The sequence below is a fragment of the Ailuropoda melanoleuca genome, chromosome 1 (assembly GCF_002007445.2).
Source record: "Ailuropoda melanoleuca isolate Jingjing chromosome 1, ASM200744v2, whole genome shotgun sequence".
Classification (NCBI taxonomy): Eukaryota; Metazoa; Chordata; class Mammalia; order Carnivora; family Ursidae; genus Ailuropoda; species Ailuropoda melanoleuca.
In genome coordinates this window covers 70,141,127-70,165,962 of record NC_048218.1, presented here as the reverse complement: position 1 = coordinate 70,165,962, position 24,836 = coordinate 70,141,127, and the positions used below count along the sequence as shown (strand labels likewise).

General features: G+C 36.9%; 1 protein-coding gene and 1 pseudogene across 2 annotated transcripts; one reads left to right on the top strand and one right to left on the bottom strand.

Moving 5' to 3' along the window:
* Positions 1-263: 263 nt before the first annotated feature.
* PPP1R2 (protein phosphatase 1 regulatory inhibitor subunit 2) lies at positions 264-24,836 on the bottom strand. 2 transcript variants are annotated; one of them, XM_034660777.1, is made up of 6 exons: positions 24,398-24,836; positions 12,684-12,791; positions 9,138-9,215; positions 8,392-8,489; positions 2,807-2,974; positions 264-457 (listed from the first exon to the last, which is right to left on the bottom strand). In XM_034660777.1, the coding sequence occupies exons 1-6, from the start codon at positions 24,517-24,519 to the stop codon at positions 411-413; spliced, it is 621 nt and encodes a 206-aa protein (XP_034516668.1). In that variant the 5' UTR covers positions 24,520-24,836; the 3' UTR covers positions 264-410. The 2 variants fall into 2 exon arrangements, with proteins under 2 accessions (XP_034516668.1, XP_002921498.1); XM_002921452.4 differs by having other exon boundaries at positions 8,395-8,489; positions 24,398-24,834.
* LOC100468344 lies at positions 13,231-14,485 on the top strand (annotated as a pseudogene).

Sequence of the window (24,836 nt, the reverse complement as noted above, 5' to 3'; positions counted from 1 at the left end):
TAATCTGCTGCTCCAACTGGATTTTGATTTAAAAAGAAAAAAACTTTTTATAAGAGCTATCACATCTAGAAGTGAAGAAAATAAATTAGATCCCCCCAAAAGATATTATTTTAACCTCTAAAGCATAAAAAGCTATATAATATACAAATTAACCAGTGTTCTTACAAAAGTAATGCAGTTTTGGACTGATGACATTACGCTATATTTGTGGTGAAGTACTAGGCACAAGAATATATGTAATCAATTAGGCATTTTCAGTCGAATTAGTCTTGAAAGTCATTTAATTCTTGGCAATATATAATAACTGGTATGCATTTTGGTACTTAAGTCATGAATTGTTGAGAACAAGAAGCAGTGTATTATAGTAACAGGGTCTGTATCTGACAATTACAGTGTTGAACAAATCTTTTCTATGAACTCTGTGATTTGTTTTGCAGTTGGTCACTTGCAGCAGATCCTGCAAAGATAAAAGGAAAAAAAGTCAATATAATTTGTGTATTGCCAATCTTGGAACTACCTGAGCTAAAGTCCCCTTTCACTGCCACGGATGATAAATGTAAAAACCTAAAAAACAAATAAGGTAGATTTGCTGTAGGCTGATTAGTCTGACATAAAAGAATCGGTGTACCTCCTAAATATTCTAAAGAGCAGAACAAAGGTGTCTACTTGGTGATGGGACTAAAGGTTTCAGATTGAACATTTCTGTGAATAAATCACAAGTAGCAGGTAAGACAACTCAAATATCTGAAGTTATAAAAGGATCTCAAAACAAGAAAATATTTCCTTAGAGTCTAAACATGCTACTTTTTTTTTTTTAAATAAAAAAAGCAACAAAACAGATGAGGATGGACAGAGAGTGGGGAGAGAAGGAGAATGACAACGCTCATAAAGTAATGGGCTACACAATACCTGGAGCTTTCAAAGCTGATAAGATTTTTTTTTTTAAGGGCTCAAAAAGAGTAGAGGACAAATAAGGAACTTACTTCCCTAAGCCTTACTACATAGTCTTTTCTATCCTCGTGGACTTAATGATGCTAAATAAGATATACTCCTGTGTAAAGAGTACTTCTCCATTGAAGAAAAATCAGGCACTGAGCGAACACAAATGTTAATCATCTATTGTACTTAAAAGAAAAAAATGTAATTTATGTACTAAATGTGTGAAATCTAGTATCTTACCAGCAACAGCAGACAAAAGGCCAGAGTTATTTTTCAAAAGCCATGGCTTAAAGAAAAAGGAATCTGTGGCACCTGGGTGGCACAGTCAGAGTTAGGTGTCCAACTCTTGGTTTTGGCTCAGGTCTTGATTCAGGGTCATGAGATCGAGCCCCACATTGGGCTCCACCCTCAGAGCAGAGTCTGCTTAAGACTCTCTCTCCTTCTTTCCCTCTGCCTCTCCCCACCCCCTCAGTAAACAAATAAATCTTAAAAAAATCCTTTTAATCTTTGACCCAGTGGTACTGATGCAAATTTCCAGCAAATGAAGGACATTCGTAGTGCTTTGCCAGAGTCACTAAGAATTGATATTAAAAGTCGGAGCAGAGGGGCGTCTGGGGCGCAGTCGTTAAGCGTCTGCCTTCGGCTCAGGGTGTGATCCCAGCATTCTGGGATCGAGCCCCACATCAGGCTCCTCCACTGGGAAGCCTGCTTCTTCCTCTCCCACTCCCCCTGCTTGCGTTCCCTCTCTCGCTGGCTGTCTCCCTCTGTCAAATAAATAAAATCTTTAAAAAAAAAAAAAAAAAAGTCGGAGCAGAAATTGATGAAAAGTTATAACCAAAGAAGCATTCATTTTGACTACATCAAAATAAATCACCGAGACATAGGTAAATGGGAAACAAAGACCAATTAGAGTACGTTACCTAAAAATGGATAAATAAACTTTAAAAGAGGAAGAGAGAGACATAACAATAATTACTTAAAATGAAGTTTGTTCAGTTAAATACAAGCTAAAAAAAAAAACACTATGGTGAATAAAATGGAAGTGAAATGCTATATGCAACAAAATGAAAGGCCAAAGCATAATATGGAAAAAAAATATTCTAATTAGGACATTAAACGAGACACAGTCATCAGGTTCTATCACAGAATCATTCCTATTTCATATATGCTCACCAGAAGAATATAATAGTGATTTACTTTCTTAAAAGGCTTAACCATCTGAGGCACAACAAATAAAGTACAAAGCATCAGTTTTCAAGTACAAAGAGTAGGTAAATGGGCACAAAATCCGCATTAGCAGTATAGAAGATTCACCTTCATTAAATACCAGAATTTAATTGAAAAAATAAAATCTATTAACTGTGGATTGGCAGGTTGCGAGGTTGCAAGGGCTTAAAAACAAATAAAAATCAGGTATTTTGTCAATCCAGTAGTCAAAATAATCAACACTGGAAAGGTGTGACGTACTCTGTATTTGAAAGAATGTTAAAACCAAATCTTCTGTATTAAAGCATGCTTCTTTTAAAAAGTTTAAACCTTAATTTAGATTGATAAGACAGATAAACTAGAGTCTGAAACACCAAAAACAAAATACAGCTTAATGTGAAGACAAACATCATTGCTTAAGCCAAGAAAACAAAGAAAAAACCCAGTCATATATATATGGTCTTAAATCAAATCAACTCTGGGTGTAAAAACTTTATTCTGAAATTGGCCACAGGGGTTGAAATTTTAGAGTTTGGCATAATAAATTTAAGTGAAATTCAAAAAAATTTTCTGAGGTTCTTCAAACGTGTAAAGCAAAATAAAGTATGTTATTTAGGCACAAAGAATCCGTGTCTCAGTGATAATTTCATAAACATCTAACCTTGATTTGACTCTTCCATGTTCATGCTTTCTTCGGCTGCAGTCTCTGACATTTCTTCATCTTCCTCATCATCATGTAGGTCTTTTGAAATTAATTGTCTAGCTAATTTAATATTCAGTCCTTCATTGTAGTGAAGCTTCCTTTTCATTTCAAACTGTCGCTTTTTTTCTACAAGATACAAAAAGTAGGCTTAGGAAGTCTTTAGCTCAAGGATTAGGAAAAAACAACCTGTGTCTGTTTAGTAAATAAACTATTATTGGGGGCCACCTGGGTGGCTCGGTTGGTTAAGCGTCTGCCTTCAGCTCAGGTCATGATCCCAGGGTCCTGGGATCCAGCCCCAAGTAGGGCTCCCTGCTCAGTGGGGAGTCTGCTTCTCCCTCTTCCTCTGCTCCTCCCCCCTGCACGTGCTCTCTCTCCCTCTCAAATAAATAAAATCTTTAAAAAAAACTTATTGGAACATGATTGTGCTCATTTGTTTCTATAATGCTTATGGCTACTTTTAAGCTCAATGGCAGAGTTGAATAGGTACAATAAAGACCATATGGTCCATAAAACCTAAAATATTTAGCTTTTTTTTTTTTTTTTTTACAGAAAAACCTAAATCTGGTCCTTTACAGAAAAAGTTTGCACACCTCTGCTTTAGATGATTCAAGTACATCTTAATGGGAAAATAGGAATAAAAGCCATTAGTAGTTAAATCTGTGAAGAAAATTTAAAGACATATGGAAAATCTCCAGAAAGAGTTGAATGGGGGAAAAAACAAGCTATATAATACCATATATATGTCAGGTAAAATGTCTGCATGCATGTGTATCCATACACACAGAAAATAAGACTCAACAATTAACAGTGGTTAATTTTGGGTCAAGGACTTGTGGGGTAATTTAGTGTTTTCAAGTCTTCTGTTTTTATAAATTAATTACAAATTTCCTCAAAAATACTTATTAATGGAGCACCTCGATGGCTCAGGCAGTTGAGCGTCTGCCTTCAGGTCAGGTCATGATCCCAGTGTCTGGGATTGAGCCCCTTGTGGGCCTCCCTGTTCAGCTGGGAGTCTGCTTCTCCTCTCTCAAATGAATAATAAAGTCTTTAAAAAAGAATTCTTACTAGCGATAAATAAATAAGTAAATAAATATTCTCATTATCCATGAAAAAACTGTGGTGATTTAAAACACTGCTAGTTAAAACAAAACCTCGTTCCCAGAGTAATTTTAAGGAAAAGCTGTTATAAGACACAGTGAAGTAAGCCTAGACTATTCTTTCATTTATAGTCTTCACCATAGAACACAGGATTAGCAGCAATCAACATAACTGATCATATTTTATTAACAGCATTTAAAGACTATTTCTGTAGAAATAATTCTAAGGTTTTAAAATTTTAGACTGGCAAATGAAAGGGGGTGACGTAAAACTGCCAACTGTTTATTTTGTCAAACGAGAACATTAAAATTTATTTATCATAGTTTTATTATATTCATGAAAATATTTTAATGGCAGAAAAGCGTAATCTCTGAAAAAGGCTACTCAAAGTACTTTCTCAATCTCCTTTAATTCCCTCTAAGTTTTTATAATCATCTATACTTACAGATGACTTATTTATGTTTCAAAAGCAAGCATTTATTGTTCTTGTTAGTACTGATCAATCACTTTTCAGTCCCTGTTTGGGTTGGGAAAAGGAAAGTTCTGAGACCACCACCCTCAGTATTCCATACACATTCGTTTCAAATAACCAACACCCTGCCAGTCATCTTTCTTCTTCTCTACTTATTACTTTTGTGATTTGTTTTATTCTTTGAGAATACCATATGGTAGAGGGAAGTAAAATTGAAAAAAGAGGCCAATAAAAAGACCAAAACCTCATGACTAAATTTTTAGTGATGCCTTTCAAGTATTCAAATGATATAAAAACCAATATTAAAAAACAAACAAACAAATGGTTTTCCACACTTTCAGTGACAAAATAAATAAGTCATGGAGATGTAAAGTACAACATAGGGAATACAATCAATAATACTGCAATACCACTGTATATGGCGATAGATGGTGACTATACTTATGATGAACACTGAGTAATGTACAGAATTGTTGAATCAATACGTTGTATATCTGAAACTAATGTTAACATCAATTGTACTTCAATAATGAATTTTAAAAAATGGTTCTGATTGCCTCCATTACCAGATCTATTTACTAAAAAGATAACACTTTTTATCATGACAAAGTAACACATGTTCATGGTAGAAACTTAAAAAAAATCATTCAATTTCCTCACTCAGAAATTACCATAAACATTTTATGACTTAAGAATTTTTTCTAGAAATTTTTCTAAAAATAACTCCTATATTTTTTATATGCTCTTTTTTCACTTACTATATAGTTACAATTACCATATGTCCTGCTTTGCCCAGGCAACATTCAGTTTATGCCTACCATCTGAGGAAGTATAATATGACCCTTTCTTTAACCCTAAAATGATGCGGAGTTTAGACAATTAGGTGTATGAAGATATAGTAAAAATTTACCACGTACATAACAGATTTATATAATTTTTAAATGGTTATAAAGTATTGAGCAAAGATTTTTAATTTCTATGTATTTTCAATGTTTTATAGTGTAATACACATACATTTTGTGCTTTCTCAATATGAATTAGTTTTTTTTTTCAAACCGTGCATCAGGATTCTTTATTGAGTCACAACCAGTATTTTTTTAAAAATGAAATGAAACAGAATAAACTGGAATGCATTACACATAGTAAAGGTGCGTACTGTTCTGTGAAATTTTTTTTTTTTTGGTAATTTATGCATACATGTATAACACGTAGGACTTAGTAAAAAATGTTTACCAAACATTGGAACAGACTCTGAAAAACTGAATTGCTAAATCAAAGAGTGTCATTTTCTTTTAAAGCTTTTGGGTCATATATTGCCATACTGCCCTCCAGAAAAGCTAAACCATTTTTCATGCCCACTGACAGTACAGGAGTAACTTATTTCTCCACATTCACACCCAAAGAGAAACTCATTCTTTTTAATCTTTGTTGATCTGTAAGGAAAGAAAGGGACCGTGATGCTGTGTGTTTATTATGTACTATGTATGTACATATGTACATATGTATGTATGTATGTAGGCTCCACACTGAGTGTGGAGCCCAACTCACAGCCCTGAGATCAAGACCTGAGCCGAGGGGCGCCTGGGTGGCACAGCGGTTAAGCGCCTGCCTTCGGCTCAGGGCGTGATCCTGGCGTTATGGGATCGAGCCCCACATCAGGCTCCTCCGCTATGAGCCTGCTTCTTCTTCTCCCACTCCCCCTGCTTGTGTTCCCTCTCTCACTGGCTGTCTCTATCTCTGTTGAATAAATAAATAAAATCTTTAAAAAAAAAAAAAAAAAAAAAAAGACCTGAGCCGAGATCAAGAGTCGGCTGCTAATCAACCTGAGCCACCCAGGCACCCCCATGACGCTGTTTTAATTTGCAATTTTTATTCTTAGGAGTTGACATATCAGTATTTTTCTCTTGTGAATACTATTTACAGTGTAAGAAAATTATTTCTTTTTAATTCTAAGAGATGCTGAACTTGGTTTTGCTTGTTACAGATACATTCTAATTTTAGAATACTCAAAATGCTTTATGTAAGTTTAAAATATATATTATTTTGTAGAAAGATGCTAATACAAGTGGTCTCAATCTTTTTTTACTATTTATGTTCATTTTACCTATAATCCTTGTGTGGCAGAGCAACATACTACAAAGAGTTTGAGAACGTTAAGATTTTAGGCCTGGCTCTAACAATAATTGACTCTCCATGTGAACTTCACAAGTGAATTACCTTTTTTACACTTTCGTTTACTATTCTATAAAATAATACAATGGAGAATACACCAATTATTTAAGTTATTAAAAATTATTATTTACTGAACACTTACAATATGACAGAATCAGTGTTAAGTGCTTTAAATTCTTTATCTCATTTAATACTCACAATACCTCTAAATATTTTTATAGATTCCAATTTGAAATGAAGCAACTGAAGCTCAGAGAAGTTACAAAATAGACAAGCGACATTCCTGGAGTACAAACTTCTATTTGTCTGACTCCATAGCCAATATCTTAATTGTTAGGCTATCAGTTACAGGATAATTTGTCTTAAGAATTTCTATCAATAAACAAGGACTTTCAGATCTGTAATTTGTTTAAAAGCTATAAACACCTATGGGAGTCAGCAACTCTACTAGTAGGAACGGAACTTTTGAACTTGTAACCAAATTGTTCCCCCTGCTGGCTAATTCATGGAACTACAATTTGAGTGGGGGCAAATCCCTTAATGAAAACTGACAATATAGGCTAATAATAAATTTCTGTTCTCAACAGATGATGTTTTTAAGAGAATAATGAAGAAACCAGCTCCAGAAACATATCTGAAACTGTTTTCAAGAGTTTTTGGAGTATATTTTTGGATAATAAGTTAGGAAGTCACTGAGGGTACAAGACCTATAACACAACTAGGGATTAGGCTATATGTAAAATTTTTTTTCTCTTGTACAACAATTAGGCTCAGACCATCACAGTTTGTTGAATAAGCTATATCCTGAAGATGACACACAGGAGTAGCAAGTTATATACCTTAGGAGCTACCCATGACAAAGATCCTGACAATTAACTAGCAAATATTCAGAATCTCAGTTCTAAAGTTTCTGAACTTCTTTACAGTACAGGCAATATCCACATTTCAAGGCTCTAAGTACACCACTAACTCTTCTCTTTTTCTTTTTTGTGAGGGTGTGTTTGTGTTTTTCTTGCATCTTTTTCCCTATATAAAGTCTTGGTTTTTCCTTTTTAAAATCGTTTAAAAAAACTATATAAACAATTTTAATTCTTGAAAAGACTATATTCACAAGGTTCAAAGAGTGTAAAAAGCAAGATGAAATATCTGCCTTTTCTTCTCACCTCCACAGATAACCACTATACTTGTAAAAACAGAAACGACGAATAGGTAGCAATGCCTGAACTGTGTATGTACTGTATGGGATACAAGAGCCTCTTCCAACACTGCTGAGAAAGCTCTTTTATCTCCTTGCCTATAGTATTACTGTTCTTTTTCTTTTCAGTGGGACCTAAAAAAGATCTTCACTCTACATCTGACCATCTTGGTTCATATGGTAAGTTTCAGCACTGTTTTAAAACAGAAAAAGCACAAGCAATTGGGAAATCAGCTCTTACTGCTACCCATTTTAAGATCCAAACACTCGATGATTCTAAAAACATTAATAAATATTTACTGAGCATCTACTCTATATCAGAGTGTAAAAAAGAAAAAAGTACAAGGAAAGGAACACTTATAATTACTTAAAAGATGGTAATATTTTCCCAAATTCTTGAAACCAAGGGGGGTGGTGTGTGTGCAGGGGGGAGGGAAGCTGTTTCCAATAAGCCCACACAAGTAAAATCTGAATTATAAAAATGTTACTCCCTAACCTCCCACCATCCACTTCCCCAAAAGGAAAACCAGTGGACAACCTTCAAATAATGGATTTATTTTAACAAAAATTATTAGCACATTGCTGAGAGCAGTAAAGGAAATCAACTACCTTGTTCTTCAGGTGAGAGGTCACTATCCTCATCTTCACTGCTTGCTTGTTCATGAACCCGATACTTTGGCTCTGAGCCTTCAGCAGCAGCTAATCTACACAACAATCATTTACAAAGAAATCAACACTGTGATATTCTTTTATTGAGTGTCTCATTCATTCAACTCTTGTGTCTCATAAAAACATTTGAAGATCATTAATATGCCAGCTATAATCTCATGAGGAAAATAAAAAGCAAGAAAGTGGGAATGGGTACAGAAACCAGTAAGCAATAAGAACAGTGCGGGTGATGGAAATCAATGAACAGCAAAGAAAGAGATTTTTGTTTATAAACCCACTTATTTTTAAATAATCTCTGGTATAGACCCAATGTGGGGCTCAAACTCACAACCCCAAGATCAAGAGCCACATGCTCTTCTGACTGAGCCAGCCAGATGTACCATCTTACTTTGATCTTTAAAACATTGGATATTTAAAACAAAACAACAAAAACACAAAAGCATAGGAGATTGACACAAGGAATCTGTGTACCAGGCTCCAGTACTCTCATCTTTCTGCTACCTGTATACTCTGATTTTAATCTAGAAACAAGACTACAAAAGTTGCTATGAAAAATCCAAATAAACTTAGTTGATGCTTTTTATTTACACTTGTGCAAGTATAGTGAAATGTCTTTAACTCTGCACAATTAAAAACAAGTGAAAATGTGTAAGTGGAAATGCTTCATAGTCATCAGTACTTACTTCTTAGCTAAGATATCTGGGGTCAGGGCTTCAGTGGCTTCTGAATCACTCAATGCATCTTCATCATCACCTACCATACTAGAACGACAAGCACATTATAATTAATACCCAAACTGTAATTTTTCAAACAGAAAAACTAGGTAGAGAACCATAATTCTATTGATTTAGTTATAATATCAACATATTTATAGCTCTGTTGTCTGAGGCTTAATTTTATTGTATTACTTTAAAGACTATATTAATTTATTTGACAGAGAGAGCGAGCACAAACAGCGTGAGTGGCAGGCAGAGGGAGAGGGAGACGCAGGTTCCCTGCGGAGCAGGCCTGATGTAAAGCTTGATCCCAGAACCCCAGGATCATGACCCAAGCCAAAGGCAGATGCTTAACCCACTGAGCTACCCAGGTGCCCCCAGGATTAATTTAAATTATTTCTATTCCATGCAAATATTTGAAAATACAACAGCAATCAATAAAACCCTCCAAATGATTTTTAAAAATCACTACAGCAACCATGAAGATAAATATTAAGAACTCGAATCATTCGTAAAAAATAAAAAAACTTCAATTATTCCATCCAGTGAGAGGTAACAAATATGTAGGAAAACAAAACCACTGTCTGGTTTTAGAATATGTATTTGTACATCAACCTGAAGACAGAAACATGCAGGCTAGGTAAAATACTGTAAATAGATCTTAAAGACCTAATTCAGGGCATTTAAAAGCTATTAGCTTTCCCAATCTATCCTCTAATAAAAAATTTTCTCCCCACTTAACTGCAAACATGGGCATATTTAATTCTCAAGCCACTGAAAGGTGTGTAAAAGCAGAAGTCACCTGTATTAAAAAAATACTAATTCATATCTTTCCTGGTTAGTTGAGGAGACAAGTTAAATATTGCTATAGCTTAGATGATGCTCTTTTTTCCATGGGAAGTTGAAATAAAGTCAGAGTAGAAAAAAATAATCTACCAATTTGTAGGACTTTCACAGACAACTCTAGGTTATGTTATAAAATTTACAGACAAATTATATGTGTGTATTTGTGTGTGTATATACGTACACACAAACATATAAAAGCATGAATAACTTCTGTATACTAACTGTCAAATTCTTAGATAACATGATCTCTCTATAAAAAGCATCCTCTTCTATTAAACAAAAGTCTTTTAAAAAAGGGCCATTACGGGGCGCCTGGGTGGCACAGCGGTTAAGCGTCTGCCTTCAGCTCAGGGCGTGATCCTGGCGTTATGGGATCGAGCCCCACATCAGGCTCCTCCGCTATGAGCCTGCTTCTTCCTCTCCCACTCCCCCTGCTTGTGTTCCCTCTCTCGCTGGCTGTCTCTATCTCTGTCNGTGTCAAATAAATAAATAAAATCTTTAAAAAAAAAAAAAAGGGGGGCCATGAATGAAACTGGTAAAACTGAGCACTAAATCGATAAAAGCTGAGCACATATACCTTGTACATACATATAGCCTCAAGCACTTAGGAACCAAATAACTTTGGCAACTCCCAGAGGAAGGATATGGGTAAGGTAAAGGGGAGATTCAGATTTATTATATTTTAAATATAAACAATCTAAAAATAATGCCTACAACTATTTTTTCAGGCATGTTCAATTTTAATTCTTTTAGGATAGATATTTCCAACCAACACAGATAAGGACGGGGTTTATCTACTACCATTACTGAAAAGGAAGAAAGCCCTGACTGTGGCTTCAGGCACAATAAAAGCTTTAAGATATATTTTAAGGTATATTCTTTTTTTTTTTTTTTAAAGATTTTATTTATTTATTCGACAGAGACAGAGACAGCCAGCGAGAGAGGGAACACAAGCAGGGGGAGTGGGAGAGGAAGAAGCAGGCTCATAGCAGAGGAGCCTGATGTGGGGCTCGATCCCATAATGCCGGGATCACGCCCTGAGCTGAAGGCAGATGCTTAACCGCTGTGCCACCCAGGCGCCCCTAAGGTATATTCTTTTAATTAGAAGAAAAATAAGGGTATAAACTTTTCATAAATGATAGGTCTATTTCTTCCCTTAAGCTTTATTAGTATTGAGTTTTAGCATCTGTACCTATTTCATTATTTCTGCCTTTGTCAAAATCTTCATGTTTATTCTCGTTTTTACTGTTTTTGCTATCAAGTTGTGAGTTATCTCAACTTGTTTTCCAAAGTTTTCATCCACTGATTCAAAATACAGACTTCTTAAGCTCTATTTTAACAGTAACCCCTGCATTTATGTCACCTTCCTTCATAGACAAAGTATTTCATTCCTGGAAATCTTTTTCAATACAAATTAGGGCATGATCTGAATTAGGTATTTCTACTACTTAGAATCTCTATCTTCTCATAATGCTTACTGGTACTATTTTTGTCTTCATATTAATTATTGCCACACACTATAATTTTGTAATTCATTTAAAAAATTCTGGAAGACTCAAAACTGCCAATAATCACAATGTAATTATCTGAACTATAATATTACATAAGTTTAAAAATAAGGACATGGGGGCACCTGGGTGGCACAGCAGTTAAGCATCTGCCTTCGGCTCAGGGCGTGATCCCGGGGTTATGGGATCAAGCCCCACATCGGGCTCCTCCGCTATGAGCCTGCTTCTTCCTCTCCCACTCCCCCTGCTTGCGTTCCCTCTCTCGCTGGCTGTCTCTATCTCTGTCGAATAAATAAATTAAAAAATCTTTAAAAAAAAAAAATAAGGACATGGAACAATAGTAATGACCACTTGTCTTTGAATGGGTTAAAAAAAGCTGTGAGGTTATCCTTTTCTGCAGGGATTGAGTAAGCCCGATTTCTACTTAGAAAGCAAACAAGCCCAACCTTCATCTTCCTTTTTATAAAGAGATTATTTTAAGGAAGGCAAAAGTCACTAATCTGTGTGTATCATCAGTGGCTAGGGACCACTGAGTTACAACAAATAAACATTTACTACTACAATTATAATATACAAAATGGATTCCCAATTTTTTCTTAAGAGAGGGGGAGGTGGTGAAGAGGGGCAGAGTGAGAGGGAGAATTTTAAGGAAGCTCCATGCCCAGTGTAGAGCCTGATCTGATGACCCTGAGATCATGACCTGAGCCTAAATCAAGAGTTGAACGCTTAACCAACTGAGCTACCCAGGTGCCCCTAGATTCTCAAGTTTTAAAGTTACATATTACTGGGATGCCTGGGTGGCTCAGTCAGTTAAGCATCTGCCTTCGGATCAGTCATGATCCTGGGGTTCTGGGACTGAGTGCTGCATCGGGCTCCTTGCTCAGCGAGGAGCCTGCTTCTCCCTCTACCTGCTGCTCCCCCTGCTTGTGCATGCACTCGCTCCCTCTTTCTCTCACTCTCATAAATAAATAAAATCTTAAAAAAATAAAATAAAGTTACATATTACTTATACTATTATTCAAAAATTTGCAGTTGGGTTACTGATTAGTGCTCCAGTAACAAATATAAAATCAAACAGAAACTTAAATCAGCTATTATCCAGAAGCTCATATTGAATGCAAAATGGAAGTAAAAAAGGAATAAGTCTACGAAACATTACCTATGGTAAGGAGTGCTAGGTTCATCTATTTTCATTAAACCATAGTCTTTGTCTGCTGGATGATATGTCGCCAGGATGTTCATTTCGTCCCACTTCTGGGATTTTTTACTAAAATTAAAAAGAAAAAAAAATTCCTCAGTGAATTAAAAGATAAAAAAGTGCACACGTAAAATTGACAAACATCCAAATCCCACGTTTCAGCTTCTGTTTGATTGCTAGCTTCTATTTTTACATATACTTTCTTGGAATAGAAACTGATGTAGGGTAAAAGCCATAAGTAAGTACAATAACATAAGCATTTTATAGAATACTTAGTGCCCACATATTAAAAACACACTATTCAGAATCTTCACCAGTCAAGACAGTATTATATTATGACATGCTTAGTCTTCATCTGGCCTATAGAAGTAATAATAGGAAAAAATTGAAATGTACACACTGCATGATCTCAGTCATTGAGGATTTTTTATCTACTATATATTGTTAATAGTTTAATAAAAACAATGAGATTTTCCCTGACCCCTGGCTTGGGGTGCCTCCGTTCCCCATGGCAGGATGGTGGACTTCCAATCTGGCCTGCTCGCCCCTGCCTGGTGGTGGAGAGGATGGGCCTGGGGGGCCAGAGCCCAGCTAGATTGACCCTCCCGGTGGGTGAGGAATCGGGCTGGGCATTGGGCCAGGCACTGAGGTGTGGGGGATTCCCCCATGCCCTCCTGCAATATAAGTTCTGTGGGGGGGTTGCCTACTGTGGACCTCAGACTGGAGTAGGGCTGATACCCCAAGGCGGCCTGGAGACCTCCTGGCTGGAGGGCAAGCAGGAAGGTGAGTGGGGAGGTGGGCTGGAGAGCAACTCTGAGGAGGCCTCCTTTACCCCTGCCCAGCCCAGCCCAGCATTGCCCCACTTGGGGCTGTGAAGCAGACAAGAAGCTGGAGCAAAACCCCAAGTAGTCCCAGGACATCAAAGCTCTGCAAAAAGACCTGGAACAATCTGTCAAGCTCCTAAAGCAGAAGAGGATCACCCTGGGATATACTCAGGCCAATGTGGGGCTCACCCTGGGGGTTTCTCTTTGGGAAGATGTTTAGCCAAACCACCATCTGCTGTTCTAAGGCTCTGCAGCTCAGTTTCAAGAACATGTGTAAGCTGTGGCCCCTGCTGCAGAAGCGGGTGGGGAAACCCGACAACAATGAAAATGTACAGGAGATATGCAAAGCAGAGACCCTTGTGCAGACCCGAAAGAGAAAGTGAACAAGTACCAATAAGTATCAGTACGATACTTATCGTACGTATGTACTTTCTTGGAATAGAAACTGATGTAGGGTAAAAGCCATAAGCAAGTACAATAAAATAAGCATTTTATAGAATAAAATATATGTATATACGAAAGTATATACATGTATCGTATGTATCAGTACAAGTACAGTAAGTATCGAGAACCAAGTGAGAGGCAACCTGGAGAACATGCACCTGCAGTGCCAGAAACCCACCCTGCAGGTGAGCCGCCACACTGCACAGCAGCTTCCGCTTGAGAACGATGCGGCCCGAGCGTGGTTCAACAATCGTTGGCAGAAGGGCAAATGATCAAGCAGTGTCTATTAGCAATGAGAGGATTCTGAGGATACTGGGTTCCCTTTCTCAGGGCACAGAATATCCTTTCCTCTGGCACCAGGACCCCATTTTAGTACCCCAGGCTCTGGGGGCCCTCACTTCACTACATTGTACTCCTCAGTCCCTCCTCTCTGAGGGTGAAGCCTTCCCCTCTGTGTCTGTCACCACTCTGGGCTCTCCCATGCATTCAAACTGAGATGCCAGCCCTTCCCAGGAATGGAGGCCAGGGGAAGGGGGAGAGCTAGGGAAAGAGAACCTGGGGTTTATACCAGGGTTTAGGGATTAAGATCTTCATTAAGAAAGGACTTGGGAATGCAAAGGGTATGGGGCAGGGAATGTGGGGTGAACTGGTTGAAGGGAAGGTGAAGTTCAAGGATGCTCTTGTTTTTAATCCCCACATCACTCACCACTTTCTTAAATAAAGAAGCCTGGGACACACAAAAAAATAAATAAAACAATGAATACTTCCTTGGCCTAATTTTTTTAGAGATATCAAAAACAATCAAAAGAATTAGAACATAAAACTACAGGGAATACCTCGCTAAATTTAAATACCATTAATATTTAGGTTGCAAATAAAATTATAGTTCTTTTTTTAATATAGAAAAATAAGAGCTTAAGAAATGGTATATTCAGGATACTTGAGATAAATCTACTTAAGAAATAAAAATAAGTGTTTTATGAACATCCATATTAATATCAACAAAATATTTACAAAACTTTTAAGGTACTAAATAATTAGATGACTTAATTACAAACTCTTTGGATCTACTCATTACAGAGGACATCAAAGACCTCTCTGCCACCCAACAATATTTTGTTACAATTTGTGCCTTGATTATATACTTGAAAATAAAGCTTCTGTAAAATATCAATGTAGATTTTACAGATTCAAATCTTTTCTGCACTTGTACACATTGGTGAGGTTTTACTATAGATATTTTTAATTTTCCTAAATCTACAAACACCCAGATTCTGAAATGTTCTTGAAAAATGACATACTTAAACTTTAATATCATATTCCTTTCTCCATGTCCTAAGTCACCTTAAAATTATATGTGCCTACTCATGGTAGGTGAGCCTCACTTTCATGTTCTCTTGCTTTCTTCTCCAGAGCACCCACAGTGTCCCTATTTTGGACTAGGCACTTTTTTCTTCACATTTTATTGTAGTTAAATATGTATAACATAAAATTCACCATTTTAAACATTTTTAAGTGTACAGTAGTCCTGCAGCATTAAGTACATTCACATTGTTGTGAAACCACCATCATCCATCTTTAGAACTTTTTCATCTTCCCCAATGGAAACTCTACCCACTGAACACTAACTCCCCATCCTCCCCCCTCTCCCAGCCCCAGGCAACCACCATTCCATTTTGTCTCTATGAAGTTAACTACTCTGGGCACCTCATATAAATAAACTCATGCAGTATTTGTGCTTTTGTGACTGGTTTATTTCACTTAATGTCTTCAAGGTTCATCTATGTTGTGGCATGTATAAAAATTTTCTACCTTTTTAAAGCTGATTAATATTCCACTACAGACTACGTACTTCTACTGCAACTTCAAGTTACTTATCCTTTGTTTAATCAAGAGGCGAAGGTTGGGGGCGCCTGGGTGGCACAGCGGTTAAGCGTCTGCCTTCGGCTCAGGGCGTGATCCCAGCGTTATGGGATCGAGCCCCACATCAGGCTCTTCTGCTATGAGCCTGCTTCTTCCTCTCCCACTCCCCCTGCTTGTGTTCCCTCTCTCGCTGGCTGTCTCTATCTCTGTCAAATAAATAAATAAAATCTAAAAAAAAAAAAAAAAGAGGCGAAGGTTGGTCCAGACATACTCCACGAGTGACTGAAACTACAACTATTTCTCCCCAAAAAGCCGTCAGAAGTTACCTAATGCCTCCTCACCATGAAACAGTAAAATCTTAAAAGCTTGTTAAGAAGCTAAAACTTACGACATATTGGTCATTAACTGAAGCACAGAAACAAGATTTCTTCTTTAAAGAGTTGCGCTTTTTTTCTTTTTTTAATTCAGCATAGAATGTACCTAAACTTTCAACTAAGTTTAATCTCACTAGTATTAAAAAAAAAAAACAAAAAACACTTGAGTGAACTAAACTGGAAAAATAGACCCTGCTTTATAATACTGGATTTCTTTATATATCTAGCTGCTATCTAAGTAATACGTAATTGGTCTTGGGGCAGGGAAAAAAAAACAGCTTAACTGGGAGATAGATGTTTAAGGTTCAAGTTCCAGTTACCCTTCACTAGTCCTGTGGCTACAGGAAATCCAACAAACACCCCCTTTTGGGCTGTATTTACTCCACATGGAAATTATAATAAAATGGGGAATTTTAACAGGGTTGTCGAAAGAATCAACTGAAAAAATGTCTGTGAAATCAAATTATAAAAGTACCACACAAACATAAAGAGTTTTTATGACTTTAAAATCTACAAGTTTGGGGTTAAAAATCCTGAAACCATATCTCACTTAGAACTGGGTAGAAAATGGGTGGAGAAAGGTTATTCTGAAGAAATGTTTAAAATTGCTTTTGAATTGAATGCCTTCTGCCTTGCCCTGCAAGACTCAACATTTACATGATTTTGAAAAATTTTTATCTGCCACAGAGTGAATTTTTCTAAAAAGCAAACAGTTTCGTATTTGACTAAGTCTACAGTTTTCAGACATTTTGTTAAATAGTTCTTATTTACAAATTTCTGTGAACTTAGAAAGCAAATGACTAGGTTTACTCATGCTATATAAGGAAACTCACAGCAGACATGATCAAGCAGCTCTGATTAGAAGAATCATGAGAGAAACATACACAAGCTTTAAAATAAATAAAGAGAATTAGATAAAGTTTGTAAAGAAAGCAATCCAATTAATAAGCAAAGGGAGACTCAGGATAACATAACTAAATGTTTCCTCCTGAGAGAACAAATGCCTCTGAAATTACAGCTGAGGTTAAGTGCCAGGCAGAAACAAAATCACAGGTAAAAGTTTCATAAAACGTGTATAAATAGACAGTCCTATTAATATTTCCTACTAAAGATACTGTAAAAGAAAGCTAACACATCTCTATATATAGAGTTCACAAAGCTGGCAAAAAAAGTGTGTAGGGATGTATACTTACATGATTACCATAAAAGTCAGGAAAGTGGTTATGTTGGGAGCCAAGAGAGGAAAGACGGTGACTGGAAAGAGTAGGAGATATTCCTGAGGTGATGGAAACATTCTTTTTCTTGACCAGGATGGTGGTTACAGGGGTGTTTTATAATATATATAATAATTTTATAATATAAATATAATAATTTATAATTTCTTAAACTTTAAAGTTACATTTAACACATCTTTCTATATTTGTAGTACATTACAACAAAATACTTTAAAATAAACACATATTAATGACCTTGTTAGGTACTTCCTAACTTCAAAATAAAACAAGTTATTTCCTAAAATGTTAACAATGCTGAAATAAAAATGGTAACTTATCATCATTACTGCTTAGGATAGAAGAATGACAGACCATTAGGAGTTTAAAAGGTTTCTCTAATGTGTGGAAACCCAAACACCCTATATATCTATTTTGTGAGATAACAGGAAAAAAAAGAACTGCAGGATACAAGCAGAAATAATATTTTTTAAAAATTAAGGATAGGGGCGCCTGGGTGGCACAGCGGTTAAGCGTCTGCCTTCGGCTCAGGGCGTGATCCTGGCGTTATGGGATCGAGCCCCACATCAGGCTCCTCTGCTATGAGCCTGCTTCTTCCTCTCCCACTCCTGCTGCTTGTGTTCCCTCTCTCGCTGGCTGTCTCTATCTCTGTCGAATAAATAAATAAAATCTTAAAAAAAAAAAATAAAAAAAAATAAAAATTAAGGATAAAATTTAATAATGATAATTCCAGCACCCTAACCCACTAATGGTTTCAATTTCTGCAAATTCTATTATATAAAATAATATAGTATATAAAATATATAAGCTATCAGTATATACAAGAATATATTTACTGTGTACATATATATATAACAGTAGCTACAGTATATAAAAATACATATACTGATACGGAAGCTATTACTATATATATTTTATTATAATAAGCCGGTTGGATTTTCTAGTCTTTAGGTTTTAAATAACTGCATAATACTCAATAATAAACTACTCAGCCAAGGTTAGATATTTATATTGAACCCAAGTTTCTCCTATTTATAATAAAGCAGAAATGAACACATTTGTGCATATTCTGTTCAATGATATTTTCAGGATAACTTGCTAGGATAGGCATATCTGGGTTAAAATTCATCAAGAGCTTTACAGTTCACTCCAAGCTGCCATACAGTTTCAAAAGAGAGAATATGTAATGACCCCAGTGATTACCAAAACTTTGCCAAGATTGGGTATTTCTGTATGTATTATCTCCACCTGAGCAGTACAAATCATTATTTAAAAGCTATTTTATGTTTCTTGCTCATTACCTTATAAATATGAAGAAATGCTTTGTTATTTTACTTTCCTTTTATGAATTATGTGTACATCCTTTGCCTTTCTATTAGAAACCTCTTACAAATCTAAGTTTTTTACATTTAAATATGAGCAAGTTCTTGTGTGTGTATACATATATATATACTTACAACGATGTAATGATGACTTGTAATGATGAAAAACAGAACTCACTCAAATTTAAATGTAAAGATTTAAACCATGTTATATGTATATATATATAAACCAAAGATACATATACAAGGTATAAACCACATTATATATAATCACATTATATGTAACCCAAATTCTTCCTGGTTTGTCTTTTAGTTTACTTTCCACTTTTAAAAGGACTACATATTCGAAGCTTTACTCCACTTCCTCAACACAAAACTAAGAGCAAAAGAAATTCTTAGAATTATTCAGCTCCAAAGAAGAGAACAGTATCTTGCAAAAACATCAATTTAAATAAAGGCATAAAACAATAGGTTACAAAGCATGCCAGGAATTCTTAGGCGGAAAGTAGTGAAGTAGAAAGAACTGTCAGCAGAGGACACTAAATATGGAAATTCGCATCCCTAAAGTTTTGGCAGAATTAACATTAGTTATAGCGTAACAAAATCCAAAAAGCAAAAGGGAGTTTAATTCCAAGCTGCTTGTATGACCTTCTGTAGTTCATTATTTCTACCTAGAAAAAATAGGGGCACCACCACTTATATCTCAGATCCACTGGGAGGATGAAAGCACCTGCTAGCTTCATTTTCCCCCTCCCTCTTGGAACACTGGTTTTTCCTACAGCCTAAATCTGGTCCAGAAAAAGTCACCCCTTCTCACTTTCACTTTGATAGCTCATATGATACCACCTAAAAGACCTACCCGTACTTCTTGTTGCTTGTGATTTGCTCATTTGCTAAGTTTTAGCCACGCTTGGGAGTAGGAAGCAGGATTTTGCTTCAAGGTGTTTAATTGCACACTTCAAGAAATGGTTCTTTCTTTAAATAAAGATTCCATTTACATAGGTTGACAAAGTATAAGACTTTGAAGCTTGACACAATTTCTGAACAATTAAAGTAAGAGTTGCCAATAAAAGCCATCAGTAATCAAAAAGTCACTTTGGGGAAACTTTACTCAGTGGGGCTCTATAGTCCATATTCCTTTACAGGCAGAAAAAGATGAAGCTGAAGCATGTTTACATAAAATTATATTAAAGAAAATTAATTCAAGTGCATGTGCCTACATTACCTAAGAGTACTACTCAATCTGAATGGAACACAGTGACTTCAGAGCATACTGTGTAAAACAATCTGAGATGTGTGAAAAATTAGATTCATATAGTTACTTTTACTTGAATAAGACTAACATTTGAGGGTGAGATACTGAGCTAACCTAACTTTACATTTATTAACTAATGTATTTTATTTACTTTTCTAAAGCAGGGGCATGGGACAGAAGAAGAGAGACAAGCAGACTCCCCACTGAGCAGGGAGCCTGATGCAGGGCTTGATCCCAGGACCCCGGGATCATGACCTGAGCCCAAGGCAGACACTTAACCGACTGAGCCACCCAGGCGCCCCTTACTAACTCATTTAATATAATTAAACTACACATGGATATAATGAATAACTCATGAAGTCACAGAGCTAATAAGTAGTAGACAGGATCCAAACCCAGGCAATCTAGCCCTAGATTAATCACTAACCTCTAACACTTCTCATAACATTAGTTTTAGTAACATTTCTTATTTTCACCAATTCAAAATGCACAGTCTCGTTTTAATCTCTCTGAAAACAGTATATCTTAAAATGGATGGCATCTTATAATTGACAGTATTTTCTTCTTTCTTGGCGGTACATAAAATCACCTACATCTCAGAATCAATGGTTTCTTGTTTTTGATGAAATGCACATAGCTACTCACTAGATCTGTTATTTTAGACCTTTACAAGTTGTACACTATATTCCAGGTACCCTGATAGAATGGGAATCCCAAAATCACAGGATATGACAGTGATGCTCTAACTGAATAGTGTGATACCACATACTGAGATTTATCTATGCCGATTATGTGGATTTACAGATTCTATCCAGTTGTAATTGAACTAACCCTCAGAAAATGGTATCTGACGCATGGTAACTAAAGGAACCATTCATTGAAGATAACAGTACCAACGCAAAGCATAAAGAGAATAAGAAAATAGCACTGAGGGGCGCCTGGGTGGCACAGCGGTTAAGCATCTGCCTTCGGCTCAGGGCGTGATCCCGGCGTTATGGGATCGAGCCCCACATCAGGCTCCTCTGCTATGAGCCTGCTTCTTCCTCTCCCACTCCCCCTGCTTGTTCCCCCTCTCACTGGCTGTCTCTATCTCTGTCAAATAAATAAATAAAATCTTTAAAAAAAAAAAAAAAGAAAAGAAAAGAAAAGAAAATAGCACTGAGACAAAAAAAAAAGTTTGACAAGAACTGTGTTAAAAAAAAAAACTAAGACCATTTGAAATATGGCATTATACGAATCTCACTTTAGGTGTATACTGAGCCCTAAAATATTATCTAATGATAGTAATATATGAGATAAATTATAAACAAACATACCTGAAGCATATTTGAATTTTTTCTCACTAAAAAGATGCATAATAAAAAAGTTCAGAGACACCTGAAACAAGACAACTCAACTTCTGGCCTTAAAAGAAAAAAATTCCTTGGTAACATCTCTTCATGTTGAATAAAACGTTAAACAATATCCTCACATATAATGAGGGGGTGAAGTGGTGTGTGCAGAAAAAGGAAACCACCACCGCATTTTACTTGATAAAGCCACCAATAAAAGATAGTTATTTGCGGATTCTGTATTTGCAAATTTGCCAACTTGATGAAAGTTATTTGTAACTCCAAAATCTTACGTGAGGGAGGTGCTTTCTCCATCTCTCACAGACACGCACAGAACAGCAACAATTCTGAGTTGCTCCATGCACATCTTCCCAGCTGTTAAACGAGGTGATGGATACTTTACCTTGTTTCAGCTCTCAAACTGTAAATAAGTGTCTCTTTTGTGTCCATTTAGTAACATATTTTTTACTTTTTTTGTTTTTTTGTTTTTTTAAATTGAATCCATTGTTTTAAATGGCTCCCAAGTGTAGTGCTGGAGTGCTGTCCAGTGTTCTAAGCATAAGGGGGAACCTTGCTGGAACTGAACTCTGTATTTCCCCTAGGAGCAATGGTTCAGTATTCACTAATTCAGAGTTTGTGGTGATTATGTAGAACAGAACTACCAAGAATAACAAGAATTGACTTAGATTTTGGGTCATTTCCACATTAATATGAGATTCTTTTGTCTTATACTGTTTCAACATTTAAGTTAAACTATTACACTACACTTAACCAGTTTCTGAATTTTAAGTGCATTAATAAAGTGTATTTAATTAAATAATATTTTTATTTTCAGTCCTTTTTATAGCAAAAGGGGAATACTGCTTGTAATTAAATGACAAACATTACAAAGAGAGTTCAACTATACTTTTATCGTTTCTGTTCAAAAGGCTCTCATAAAGTTGCTAATAATGTTTGCATAAGCTGTGACATAAACAATGTGTATTGTATTACCAACAGAATTTTCTTTGCTTTACAGTCATATAACATGGATAATGAAAAAGCCCATCTCCTTTTACTATTTGTTTACTACAAACATGATGAACCTCGATGAATTAGAGCTTGGTAGTTCCCTTTGAAGACTTAAGTGCTGTCTAACCCTCTAAACAAGTCAATGAAAAATCATCCACCTTGGAACCTTATAAACGGCCCCTTTTAAGTGAATCTGTCCTGGTAGCAGCCTAGGATAGTGGCTTTCAAGGCAGAAATACCTGGAAGTAAACCCCAGCCAATTACAGAAAGAGGTTAACCCACTGAGTAAGACCACAGGAAATTATGGCAGATCCAAGATGAGAATAAGCAGAAGATAAGGAAGCAGAGAAAGATCAGGGAAAACAATAAGCCACTTGGTAGCCAAACAAAAAGAAGCTCACACTAAGAATAACTAAATAACAGAAATAAATGCCAGTGAGAATGATACTCTTGCTGTTGAATACCCTGAAACTTCCTAAGAGCTTTCTACAGTTTGTTAACTATCTTGGTCTTCCTGCTATAGCTATGCTCCAGTAAGATACTGTTTTCTTAATTCAGTAACCTACAACCATCATTCCCCACCAATTCCCATTTGAAGCAGTTTACCCAAAATAGAGGTTGGAAAATTTCCTGTTACAGAATGTAAATCAAGCATCCAAAAGAGAGTGGGAGTGTAGAAGTTGTGAGACAAATTAAGGTCCTTTCCAATCCCAAAAGGCCATGATTCTAAACTGTCATCCTACTTAATGTTTTCTTCAAGGTAACACACATTTCTGTGAATTTACCACCACCAATTAGTAGTTCCTTTTATAGTCCTAAACTGATATCTAAACAGGTATGCTCTAGTTGTAATAAGTTTTTACAAACGCCTCATTTTAGCTCTATGACTTTACAGATTGTAATAACTTCTCTTAAGCTTTATTTCTAGAATACAGTCTTTATATTTTTAGTATCTTGTAACACCCAAGACCCCAGCACATCTAATCCAGTGGTATATTTTACATTATATGTATGGTACTACTTTCCTTTCATTGAGCATTGCACCTTGGGTATCTTCCTCTGTGCATAAACATCTTTCTCCTTCTTTTTAAAAGGATGGTATGTTGTTTCATTACACAAATGTACCATAAATAATATTTTACCAGTCCTTTTAATATACCTTGGGTTGTTTCCAATTATTTACTATTACACACAATGCTATGGGGCAACATCTTTATACATGTGTACCTGTGAATATGTACCACTAAAATATCGCTGGATCATTTTAAGTTGCTATTCTCTGAACTGCTGAGCTTAGTTATGTCTTTCAAGAGGAACAAAGACTAGAAAGCACTCCAAATTCTTGTTGCAGATGCAAAAAATAATTAGCAATAGATTTCCATTAAATATAGACCAAAGACTCGGAAAATTTTGGTTTCTCTTAGTGTAGAGATAATGACAAAGAGACTGAGTGTGGCATGATGCTTCTAACAATGTTCACCTAAAAAGGAATGGCTGTGGAAGCTCGATTAGAAAAATGGGAAAAGGGTCTTTTTTATGGAGAGCTCTCATATTGGCTTGAGACTGGATGTTAAAGGGATCCCAAGCCAAGAAAAGATTTTTATTATTGAAGAATTTTAGATATCTCAGATACGAGGTTAAGAAATAATAAAAGCTTAACAGGTGAATCTTTGAAACTTCTACTTGATTCTTTAACGTTCCCAATTTCCCAAAGTTCAAAGATCAGATGTTTGTTTTAAAAATGTTACATATGCGCGTATACTTTAAAAGAAGGAAAAAAACGATTAACGTCATAGCTCCTGCTTTCTTTAAAATCACTCTATCCGGCAGCCAGGCTGGAGGAGCGAGACCCGAGCGGTGCCGAAGCCGCATCCACGCAGCCGCCCCAGCCACCGGTCAGCGCTCGGGGTCGGGGTCGGGGCCGGGGACAGTAACGGCGGCGGCGGGGAAGGCGAGGCCGCCCGGGCAGGAAGGAAGAGCTTCCTAGGCCCACCCGCGGCCGTCGCTCCCGGCTCTCACCTCAGCTCTTCGTCGACACTCCTGCCGGGCTGCTCGGCCGAGGCCACCACAGAGGAAGTCGTAGAACTCTTGTTTTTCAGGATCCCCTTGATGGGCCGATGCGAGGCCGTCGAGGCCGCCATTGCCCGCCGCTCCGCCGGTCGGCTCAGCGTCGCTGCTTGGCGCTGGGTCCAGGAAGGAAAGGGCTGGGCGCGAGCACAGACTCGCCAGGCAGCCGCTGAGCCCGCCTGGGGCTAAAGCGGCCGCACGTGCTGTCGCGGAGACGGCTACGGGAGTCGTTGTCACGACACAACGACCCCGACGCCACGGCCGACGCCGCGCGGCTGGCGGCCCTTCGCGCGCCCCTCGCCGCCGACACTTAACTGCGGCCCGCGGAGAAAAGCCGGCCTAGCGCCCCAGCGCGGGAGCGACGCTGACGCTGAAGCCAAGCGGACCCGCC